At 47.8% G+C, this 12,503-nt stretch overlaps 1 protein-coding gene across 1 annotated transcript; it reads right to left on the reverse strand.

Moving 5' to 3' along the window:
* Positions 1-447: 447 nt before the first annotated feature.
* On the reverse strand, positions 448-1,898 carry LOC125532761 (uncharacterized). The gene has a single exon (XM_048696690.2). The coding sequence runs from the start codon at positions 1,826-1,828 to the stop codon at positions 890-892; it is 939 nt and encodes a 312-aa protein (XP_048552647.1). The 5' UTR covers positions 1,829-1,898; the 3' UTR covers positions 448-889.
* Positions 1,899-12,503: the final 10,605 nt, after the last annotated feature.

The following is a 12,503-nucleotide window of genomic DNA, read 5'->3' on the forward strand; positions in this document are numbered from 1 at the left end:
GTGGACCAAATACCCAAGTTTCAAGATTCCCGCATTTTACAATCCTCTTTTTGTGCATGCACTCCTATTATATTCTTGTCTTTTTTCTTCTCATGATCCAATTTGAATTTCACGATCCAAATAGGCTGGCCGCAACTCTCATGCAACGAGGTTTGCAATCCTACAATCAGGGATAGTTAGAAAATTTCCTTACGATTTTAATCCTTTACTCCCTTCAATCAATATTAATTATTATTGATACGGTACAAAGTTATACTAAATCAGTGAAATCCAAAATCCACTTGATGCAAGAGGCCCTTAATCTCAAGCATGCTCACATCTACCTATTCAGCTATCAAGCACACATCCTTTGTGATGAACAAGGCAAGTGAGATGAATTTTCTTGTGGATTTCCTACGAAATTCTTGCGCTGCGGACAGGGGTCTCCGAGAATTTGAAACAGCAAAATTGAGCAAAAGAACAAAGAAACGGCTACCGCTCTTCATTTATTTAGAGGTTAAAGTAACTTACATGTAGCGTTGATTCCTCACTCACTCAACCATGATCCTACGTACATACGGATTTAATCTACAACGACCGAAGCTGCAGGACGCGGTGCATGACCAGACCAGTACTGCTTCAGTGTGCTACGTAGCTAGACAGCCATGGCCGGATCCTCCCCCTCTACCTACGTAGTCCTTCCATCGTTCCTTCTAGGCATGCAATGGCGGCAGGCATCTTTGTCTCTTGATGATTATGCTAGTACGGCCAGCTAGCTGACCAACTTCTGTACAGTCTTCCTTCCGTACATGCATGGACGCGTGCATCCATCCATCCTGTGGATGGATTAGCACGTACGTACGCTACGCGTGCATAGGCGATGTGCGATGCATGTCGTGCTGGCCGGCGACTAGACGCGGATGGGAGCAGGGCGGCGGCGGTCGCGCTCCATGGCCTGGCGCTGCTCGGACTCCTGCCGCTGCATGCGCAGGTGCTCGTGCTGCCTCCGGATGAAGCTCTCGGCGCGGCGGAGGAGCTCGTCCTGCGCCATCCCCAGCACGTCCCTGGTGCGCCACCCCTGCCTCTCCGCCACCGGGGACGACGCCGCGGCCGGGTGCGGCGGGGAGGGCGGGACCATCGTGGCTGACTTACGCATCTCCCTCCGCGCGACCACGGCCTTGTCGGCCGCGCGCCGCATGCGCGGCAGCTCCTCGCCGCCCCACGTCTCGCTCTTCCGCACGGCCACCGGCCGCGCCGCGCCGCTCCTCACGATGGACTGCCACGCCGTGTCCATAGACACGTCGTCCACGCCAACGGCCTTGGCCTCGGTCGCGGCGGCCGAGGGCCTCGGCTTCTCCTCCTCGATGTGTTCCTTCTTGCCCTTGGGCTTGGCCTCCGCCACGGCGCCTCCCACCGTGACCGTGCCCTCGCCGGCGAGTTTCTTCCGCACGCGGGGGCGGTCGACCGGCCTCTTAGCCGTTCTCGCTTCCCGCGGCCGGCTCGTCGAGACCGGCGCCGGCGGCGCGACGACGTCATCAGGAGCGGCAGCAAAGACGTCGTGTTCCAACGGAGGGAAGAGCATGCCGCCCATGGCAGCGGATACGTCGCTGGCCGTGGACGAGAGTCCGGCCGCGACGGCTGTTCCGCGGTGGCGGCAGGAGGAAAGGAGCCAGACGACGATGACGTTGGCGGCGATCCACAGGAAGCAGGGAGGGGAGAAGAGGAAAACGGCGGGGAGAGGCGCCACGGAGACGAAGGAGTTTGCGCCGGCCGTGGCCGCCAGAACCGCCACGACCACGGCGACCGCCGCCGCCTTGAGGAAGGAGCAGTTCATCTCGGGCAAGAGCATACTAGACCGCGAGAGGGGGGAGGATGGCTCTCGATGGCGTGCAAGGAGGGGGGGAGCGATGAATGTGTGGGTCGAGTCGCTTATATAGCCGGGGCGGGAGAAGGAGCTGAGGTACTGACGGACTGACCTCTCTCAAAAGCATAAAGCGCACGCTAAAGATATTTTCATCTTTTCTTTATCTTTAAACAAGATATTTTCATCTTCTCAGCCTCAACTGGTAGAGTAATTTCCAAAGTAAATAAGTTTCGAGGAAAAGAACAAAATAAGGAATATCCAACGTTGCACCCGGCCGGTGTGAATACGCTCCGCTCGTGCTGCGACCGTTCTTACCTGAGTGGAACAGGCTACAGCTTAACATATATAGTACTACTACTAACTTGAAAGTAACCCACATAATGCAGGTACTAAATGGTTTGATTAAGGAGGAAGAGAGCAGGTTTAACCGCAGTTGATAGTAGGGCGCGGAGTCCGGTCGTCTCGCGAGGTCAGTCAATCAAACACCCATATACTATCAACTACTAACAGTGCATAGTATGGTGGATGAATACAGTATGCAGCACGCATGCCGTGTTTTCGCTGTGAATCATTATTGAGTACTGAACCAGTCGTCGATCCCTTGTACAGAGCGAGTATAACTGCATTTTCTACAGACCATATATACGAAGAAATGGAGACAAGCATGCATGATTCAGCCAAAGGGTGGAGCTGGAAATAGGGCGCCATATACACATACGTCAGCTGCATGACGATGTGTCAATACTCAATACCCACCCACTTGGGTTTTAGTTTTGGTTTTGGTTGGTTGAGACCGCATTATCGCTGCTTGTTTTTTGAGGTATCTATGATGGTTAACACAAGAGATACCCATGACTTGTCCTAAAACAGAGGTACCCATGACTTACGGGCCCTGGGTCTTCTTTAGCGCCAGCATCCTGTGCACCGTGTCATCGTATCACACACACACACCAAGAAAGAAAGCTACTCCCTCTGTAAAGAAATATAAAAGCGTTTAGTGTTAGAAATATTAGCATTTTTCCAATTAGACTTATCCACAAGTAAGCAGTAAGCATGGCATAAAAGGTATGCATCTCATAGCAATACCTAAGCATACTGGCACATACAGAACATAAAATCGAACATTCTATGAGCAGCACATATACGGCTAGTATAAGTACGAGTAAACGAGGGATGAACAGATCATACCCTCCGGTTGGCCAGGCCAACGCGGCGGCTGCAGTGGCAGCCTCGGCGTCGTCCGTGGCCTTCTTCTTAGCGGCGGCGGCGTCGGCCATGGTGTCGATGCCGAGGAAGTAGTGGAAGTAGAGGCGAACAGAGTTGGGGACGGATCGGGAGCAGTCGCGTCGAGACGCTTCCCAAAAACCTTATTGTTGTTCTCCCGGGCAGGATCTCGAACGACAAGGTTCCGGAGGCACCTGTTCTCCCGATCAGCCGTGCACTCGGTCGTCGGGATGGGATCGCCGGAGGCAGCACAGAGTGAGGAACAGTAGATGACGGCTAGGTCACGCGAGAGGGAGTGAGTGAACCGAACTTGGTTACTTCACTGGCCAGAGCCTTCTTATATAGTCCGTAAGGAAGAAAGTCGTGGGCCTTGCGGAGGCCCATGACCGAGTCGACCCACTTCCGGCAAGGGAGTCGTTGTTCCCGGCAAGCGTCGCACCCCGGCAAGGGGTCGACGAATCCCGGCAACGCAAGTGAGCCCACAGTCCAACGTCTTGGACAATGGCCCACATGTTAGCGGCTCGTTAATTAATCCCTGATTAATTAATTCATTCCTGAGCGGCAAAAATAAGCTTCGGCTCGGCTCATTCCCGCAACCCGCGCGCGTCATGACGAGGCGAAGCGTGGCGAGGCGGACGGCGGAGGAGGAGGAGCGCGCGTGTACCACTCCTTTTTCCAAGCTCCCAATGGCTAGTGGTAGAGCAGTCCTTATAAAGGGGTCTCAACTCTCCTCAACTAGCAAGATGGGACTAAACTTCCCACCACCTGCCATCTCATACATGGGCCTCAAGATTAACCAGGGATTAGTGTCTTATATGGGCCTAAGCCCATCCATAATCCAACAATCCCTCACCAAATCTCAAGGCACATAAGTTTGTCAACTGTTCCAAACAATGTTTGATATACCAGAATTTTCAGTGGAGACTGTTAAGTTGAACTTCCACCTAGAGCAACAGGATTAGACTTATTCACAACTGAACAATGGACTATGCCTTGAATTCTCAGTTTGGCGTGTAGAAGTTTCGCCTATTGTCAGCTGATACATGGCTGCCGAAGGCTAAACCCCACGAGTGGAGCTTATTAGTCATACTCTGTACCTTCTCATGAGCTTAACAGAGATTACCCAATCTCATAGACTGTGACCAGCAGTCGGGCTCACATAGGTGTGTTCCTCCAAAGAATGCTCTGTAGGTTAGCATCTTGCTTACACAAGCTTTGGAACATATTAAAACAAAAGACAGTCTGCCTTACAGAATTGAGAGTATTGTGCATCTCCAACGGAGTGGGTTAATTAAGGATACTCTCCTCAGTTCACCACTGGATTGTTTTCCTAGATCCTAATTCACGGGATCTCCGATCACATAGGTTGGGTTACCCCCATGGCAACTTACGTGGGTCTCATACCCATCTTTCTCGATGCATTTTTTATCACAACCCGTGATAGCCCTTTCGTAAAAGGGTCTGACAGATTCTTAGCCGTCTGGATATAATCCAACGCTATTACTCCAGAGTTTCTTGATTTTCTAACATATTTCAATCTTCTTCTTATGTGCTTTTGTGGATTTCGTGTTGTCCTTTGAACTCTTAGCCTTGGCAATCACTGTTTGATTGTCACAATTCATAAGGACAGCCGGCACTGGTTTATCAACCATCGACAAATTCATCAAAAGCTCTTGAAGCCATTCTGCTTCGACGCATGATGTGTCTAATATTGTGAGTTCTGCTTCCATAGTCGATCTGGTTAAGATCGTCTGCTTGCAAGACTTTCAGGAAACAGCACCACCACCAAGTGTGAAGATATGTCCACTAGTGGCTTTCATCTCATCAGCATCAGATATCCAATTTGAATCACTATACCCCTCAAGTACCGTTGGGTACCCAGAATAGTGAATTCCATAGTTCGCAGTACCTTGCAAATAACGCATCACTCGCTCAACAGCATGTCAGTGCACATCTCCCGGATTGGAAACAAGCTGGCTCAGTTTGCACACAGCAAATGAGATGTCAGGACGAGTAGCACGTGCTAGGTACATCAGTGAACCAACCACTTGAGAATATCTCAATTGATCTACAGCCGTGCCTTCGAACTTTCGAATCTGCACGCTAGGATCATATGGTGTTGCAGAAGGTTTACAGTCCGAATATCCAAAATTGCTCAAAATCTTCTCAACATAGTGGGATTGCAAAAGTGTAATTCCACCCTCAGAATTTCTCAGTAGCTTGATGTTCAGGATAACATCAGCCACACCCAGGTCTTTCATCTCAAAGTTGTGAGATAGAAAAGACTTGACCTCCTCAATGACCTTGAGGTGGGTCCCAAATATCAGTATGTCATCGACATACAGACACAGTATAACTCCTACGCCCCCACCATAGCGATAGTATACACATTTGTCAGCTTCGTTCACAACAAAGCCAGCAGATGTCAGAGTAGTGTTGAACTTCTCATGACATTGCTTAGGCGCTTGTTTCAGGCCATACAAAGATTTCACTAGCTTATACACCTTTCCTTCTTGACCATTTACTACAAAGCCATCCGGTTGTTGCATGTAAATTTCCTCGTCTAGCTCTCCGTTAAGGAAAGTCGTCTTAACGTTCATCTGATGAACGAGAAGACCATGCGAGGCAGCCAAAGCGAGTAACACTCGAATGGTTGTCAGTCTAGCCACAGGTGAATAAGTGTCAAAGAAATCCTCTTCTTCTTTCTGGGTATAACCCTTGGCCACAAGCCTAGCCTTATACTTCTCAATAGTACCATCGGGCCTAAGCTTCCTTTTGAACACCCACTTACATCCTAATGGTCAACAATCATAAGGACGATCAGTGATCTCCCATGTCCCATTAGCCAAGATGGAATCCATCTCACTACGGACCGCATCCTTCCAGTAGTCAACATCCGGAGATGCATAAGCTTCTGAAATGGAGCTGGAAGTATCATCATCCACGAGGTACACGAGGAAATCATCACCAAAGGACTTTGCAGTCCTCTGTCTCTTGCTCCTAACAGGAGCTTCTTCGTCATCCTCCATGGAACTCTTATCACTTTTATGTTCATGATATTCCATCGGAATAGCAGGTTCAGGAGTCTCATCAGATTCCAGTCTAGAACTGCTTTGCATATCTCTCATGAGGAAAATATCCTCAAAAAATGTAGCATCCCTAGACTCTATAATTGTACCGACCTTCTGGTCAGGTACCTTAGATTTCACCACTAGAAATCTATAGCCAACGCTATGCTTGGCATAGCCAAGAAAAACACAGTCCACGGTCTTTAGTCCCAACTTGCGCTTTTTGATTATCGCCACATTGACTTTCGCCAAACAGCCCCAAGTGCGCAAGTAAGAGAGTGTAGTTCTCTTCTTTTCCCATTGCTCATAGGGAGTAGTCTCATTATCCTTTGTGGGAACTTTATTCAGGACATGACAAGATGTCAATGCAGCCTTCCCCCACCATGCCTTGGATAAACCCGATGTATCTAACATGGAGTTAACCAAATCAGTTAGAGTACGGTTTTTCCGTTCGGCAACCCCGTTTGACTGGGGTGAGTAGGGAGGCGTCCTCTCATGAATAATGCCATGTTCCGCACAGAATAAATCAAACTCATTAGAAATGTACTCTCCACCACGATCAGATCGGACTCGTTTTATTTTCTTCTCAAGTTGGTTCTCAACTTCAGCCTTATAGACTTTAAAGTAGTGTAGAGCCTCATCCTTAGTATTTAACAAATACACATAGCAGTATCTAGTGGAATCATCAATCAGAGTCATGAAGTATTTCTTTCCACCTTTAGTCAACACACCATTCATCTCACAGAGATCTGAATGTATGAGCTCTAGAGGTGCCAGGTGTCTCTCCTTCGCAGGCTTGTGAGGCTTACGAGGTTGCTTAGCTTGCACACACGCATGGCACTTAGAGCCTTTGGCTAAAGTGAAACTCGGGATTAAATCCATCTTAGCTAGCCGCGTCATACAACCGAAATTTATGTGACAAAGACGTGAATGCCAAACCTCAGATTCATTCACATTAGAATGAATTTGGTTCACGACTTTATTACAGAAATCCTCCAGGGAAAGGCGGAACAAACCACCACAAGCATATTCTTTTCCAACAAATAGTCCATACCGAGATACGACTACTTTGTTAGACTCAAATACTAACTTAAACCCTTCTTTACATAGAAGGGAGCCACTAACGAGATTCTTCTTTATGGCGGGGACATGCTGCACGTTCTTCAGTTGCATGATCTTTCCCGAAGTAAACTTCAGATCTACCGTGCCAACACCATGAACAGAAGCATGCAAGCCATTCCCCATCAGGACGGAACAATCTCGTGCGACCTTGTAGGAAGAAAACAAAGACACATCAGCACACACATGAATATTGGCCCCAGTGTCAATCCACCAATCGGTGGACTGACAAACTGAAAGTATGGTAAACAGATTACCATACCCAGATGCCGCATCATTGTTGCTTAGAGTGACATTCACAGACTTGGAGTCCTGTGCTGGCTTCTTGTACTTGTTTGGGCACTTGTTTGCCCAATGTTCATCTGAACCACAAGTAAAGCAGCCATCTCTCTTTTTGTCTTTCTTCTTACCCTTCTTCTTAAAGGTAATATTTTGCTGGACAGAGTTCTTTCCCTTGAACTTGTGGAAGTTCTTCTGCACCACATTGGCGCTAGAAGAACCCTCTGCCCCTTTCACGTGTGAGTCATTTGCTCTCGAGTTCTGCTCAACACTGAGATGACCAATGACATCCTCAACAGAGAATTCACGTCTCAAGTGCTTGAGAGAAGTAGCAAAGTTCCTCCAACTAGGAGGGAGTTTTGCAATAATGCAACCCGCGACAAACTTGTCCGGTAACTCACACTTCAGGAGCTCCAGCTCCTTAGCAATGCACTATATCTCATGAGCCTGGTCCAATACAGAACAGTTATCAACCATCCTGTAATCATGGAACTGCTCCATGGCATACAGCTCACTGTCAGCATCAGTTGCGCCGAATTTGACTTCCAGCGCATCCCACAAGTTTTTGGCAATGCCCATATGAATACAGGCGTCGACTAACTTGTCTCCAATCACACTCAGAACTGCTCCCAGAAAGATTGTGGTTGCCTCTCTAAACGCCTTCTCCTGTTCAGGAGCAATCGTTTCTGTGAGGGACACACCACCAACCCAGAACACGTTCATCGCTGTGAGCCACAAGGTGGTCCTAGTCTGCCAACGCTTAAAATGCGTCCCGATAAACTTTTCCGGTTTCAGAGTAGCAGCAAAGCCTTAAATCGAAAAATGCCTAAAATAAGGTTTTTGGATTGTTGAAAATATTAGTACTTTTCCGATTAGACTTATCCACAAGTAAGCAGTAAGCATGGCATAAAAGGTATGCATCTCATAGCAATACCTAAGCATACTAGCATGTACAGAACATAGAATCGAACCTTCTATGAGCAGCACATATACGGCTAGCATAAGTACGAGTAAACGAGGGATGAACAGATCATACCCTCCGGTTGGCCAGGCCAACGCGGCGGCTGCAGCGGCAGCCTCGACGTCGTCCGTGGCCTTCTTCTTAGCGGCGGCGGCGGCAGCCATGGTGTCGATGCCGAGGAAGTAGTGGAAGCAGAGGCGAACAGAGTTGGGGACGGACCGGAGCAGTCGCGTCGAGACGCTCCCCAAAAACCTTATTGCCGTTCTCCCGGACAGGATCTCGAACGATATAGTCCGTAAGGAAGAAAGTCGTGGGCCTTGCGGAGGCCCACGACCGAGTCGACCCACTCCCGGCAAGGGAGTCGTTGTTCCCGCGCGCGCGTCGTGACGAGGCGAGGCGAGGCGAGGCGAGGCGGGCAGCGGAGGAGGAGGAGCGCGCGTGTACCACTCCTCTTCCCAAGCTCCCAATGGCAAGTGGTAGAGCATCCCTTATAAAGGGGTCTAAATTTCCCACCAACTGCCATCTCATACATGAGCCTTAAGATTAACCAGGGATTAGTGTCTTATATGGACCTAAGCCCATTCATAATCCAACATTTAGATCACTACTTTAGTAATCTAAACACTTTTATATTTGTTTACGAAGGGAGTATATACTGATTCCCTAAGTAAGTGCTAAGGAAAAGACACAAACAAAAACCGACATATAGACCATACGAACACTAATCCAGTAGACCATGATGACCCAGTTTATCCAGCCGTTTTTTGGTATATTTTACCCAAAACAAGCTTTTGTTTCTATGTTAGTGTGTATTTAGTTTAATTATTAACCGAGCTGTTTCTAACATGGTGGTCAAAAAATGTGTAAAATAAGGACGAGGCAACCGCAAACTGAACTTAAGAAGTCGCAGCACGCTAACAGTAGCTTCATCAGAAGAATAACAGCGGGGGTTTATTCCACGGCACCTACCTTTTATGCACCCACCAACATGCCTTGTCCGATCCTGCCTTTTATCAATCGGTCGGTCAGTCAGTCAATTGAGACCCAAGGCTGGAGCAGCAACAAGCACACACCGGACGGACGGACGCTGCCTGCGTCGTCGTTGTTGTCGTCGTCGTCGTCGTCGCTTGCTTATCTTAATCTTAATGATGGGTTTGCAAGTCTAGGTCAGCTCGCTCGTTGCTTATCCGTATGCCGGCGCGGGGGAGCGGGGCCCGCCCGTGCTCCCCGAGCACCCACTACCCTGTCTATCTAGTCTACTATATCTAGAAGAAAAAAGAAAGGAAATTAAAGCGCATTCTCGAGGAAAAGCGCATGCAGACGCAATAGACATGTTCCTCCGAGGCTCCGACGAGACGTCCGCCTCGCCACGGGCTCGCAATCCATTGGTCGGAGCAGTTGGGCGCACATGGCTCGCTCGACCCACCTCTCCCGCTAACAGACGAGCCATGTCGCAATCCGTAATCCAGCGGCTTGATTTCGTGCCTCTGCTTTTGCTTTGCTTGCATGGATGCGCAGAAAGCCAGAGAGCAGTCGTACTATAATAGTGGCAGCAGGAGTATCCAACTGGACAGAGGCTCGGAACCTGGATGCTAAACTGTTTTCTGCTGCTATGTGAGTTTGCTTACACAAGCAGCACTCATGCATACACTTTCTTCTTGCTAGGGGAATCTTGGCCTTTCGCAATAGTGTAGTGTAGTATACATGTTGTTAGCAAACCGCACATACGTTACGACGTTACGTACTGGCTGATGTATTTATGCTCAAGGATCGGCAAATCAAACTCTTCTCCCATTTTACATCAGCTAGACAACACGACAGTGTGTATCTGAAGCTTTTTTCCACCTCCAACACCATAATCGACTGCTACAAGGTCACAATGCAAAGATACTACTGATACAAGTGGTTTAGTGTGCTGTGGAGAAGACACTGCTAGAAATCTCCTCCTTCATAATAGATCTCCCTCCGTTCCTAAATATATAAGTCTTTTTAGATATAGATATTTCTACTCTCTCCGTTCCTAAATATAAGTCTTTTTAGAGATTCCAACAAATGACTACATACGGAGCAAAATGGATGAATTTACACTATAAAATATGTCTACATATATCCGTATGTTGTACTCAATTTGAAATATCTAAAAAGACTTGTATATTTAGGAGCGGAGGGAGATCTATTATGAAGGACGAGATTTGCAAGTACCTCCATCCGTCCGGTCCGACTCTCTTTCACTCCCAGCCGACTATGGCAGGCAGCTGGTGTCTTCCTGGATGGTTTGATATATTCAGTCCACCAGCACCCAAGCAAGCAAACTGGAAAGATAAAAACACAGAGATGGCTAGCCACCAAAACCAAAATGGACAGGCCCCCACGAGGGATGGCCTATCACCAACAACCGCCACCGTCGTACCGGCTGTCTGATGGATGACGGACGGACGGACGGACGGCGAGGAAAGGATCATGCTCCAGCCGCCCCTCTCTAGCCCAGTGGAGAGGAGTGGTGGGGTCTTTCGCAATGCATGCACCACACCGGCATCTCACTCTCGGAACCTGTCGCAATTTCTGGTTGCTTACAGACCATCTTGTGACAGGCCTTATTTACCTTTACATCCCTCTTAATATATAGGCATAGAGCAGCCAATTCCTCAAAAAAGAAAGATGTGACCATACCTCAAGTAAACAAAAGCAGACCAGTTCGCTCAAAAAAAAAAGGCAAAACAGCTGAATTGTTGTATGCGGAAAATTGTATACTGTTTCATGCGAATTTCCCAGCCACTGAATCGCCTGGAGCTGCAGCTTTGCAGATAGGCGGACAACGCAGTGCACGAGAATCCGAGTCAGGATGGCACTGGCTGTAGCTGTCTATCTCTGTCCAGTCCACTATGTTCCTCCTGATTCTGCATGAATCGTACAATCGCCACTGTACCACAATAAATCTGATATCACCATGGCTTAAGAATAGAATAGTCACGTCCATCTTTTGATCCAAAAGAGATCTTGGAGGATCGCGTGAGATCAATGGATAGCATGGATTGGATGATCAAGATGGGGACATGAAGGATGGTTTCTCACCACTTCCATAAGGCGGATTTTGTTTTTCCCTTAGGTTTAGCTAGATTGGAACGGTGCTCAAAGGCTGATAAATCTGGGTCCCCGGCTCTGATCCACAACTTCGTCGCCTGCAATAGCGCTGTCATCAGTGACTGTTAACGACTCTATTACAGTACCACTTTTGTGGACATTTATCATGCTGATAGAGACTGTTTGATTCACTGCCAAATTTTACTTTCCACGGTATGCGCTTGGTCCACCATCAAAGTTGTGTTGTGCCGTACCTTCCTAGCCATAAAATCTGCCTGTCATACTCCTTTCCCCTCACTTCTCGACTAAATTGTGGTGGAAGCATTCTTATCCAAAATAAGTTTGGTGTCATGCACTCTGCCACGATTAGGCGGCAAAGAGTAGTAGCCCACCACACACCCATGGAACTGGAGAAGACGGTAAGGGTTAGTAGGCACTTAATCTAGTATAGGCCTTTGTGCTATGCAACTAGGGCATCTGTCTAGTATCCGTGCATATAGCTGAACAATTGAGAAACACATGGTGTCTAACCACAGAAACAGCTTCAATCTTAGAAACCAAGAAATCCTAGCTTTTGTTTATTCTAACTCTAATCAAGCAAAAATTAGAAGTAACACGAACCAAGCAGAAGTTTGATAATGGATGAATGACAGAAAGTAATAGGGTGGAAACTTAAAAACCCTACAATGTGGAATCAGAAGTCACAGTGATGTAACATTAAGCTTTAGTATTTCAATAGTACTTTATACTCATAACAAACTTCAATCCTTCAACTGTTCGTCGCACACATATTGGTGAAATCATAGCAGCAGCGCTCCTTGGTTATTTTGTGATTTATTTAGTCCAATGTGCAATTATGTAGTTTACCACACATAGTTACAAAATAAATATTGAAGATGCAGAAGAAATAGCATGCAATCGATTTCTG

This window comes from Triticum urartu, chromosome 1A (assembly GCF_056163025.1).
Source record: "Triticum urartu cultivar PI428250 chromosome 1A, HENAU_Tu73, whole genome shotgun sequence".
NCBI lineage: Eukaryota > Viridiplantae > Streptophyta > Magnoliopsida > Poales > Poaceae > Triticum > Triticum urartu.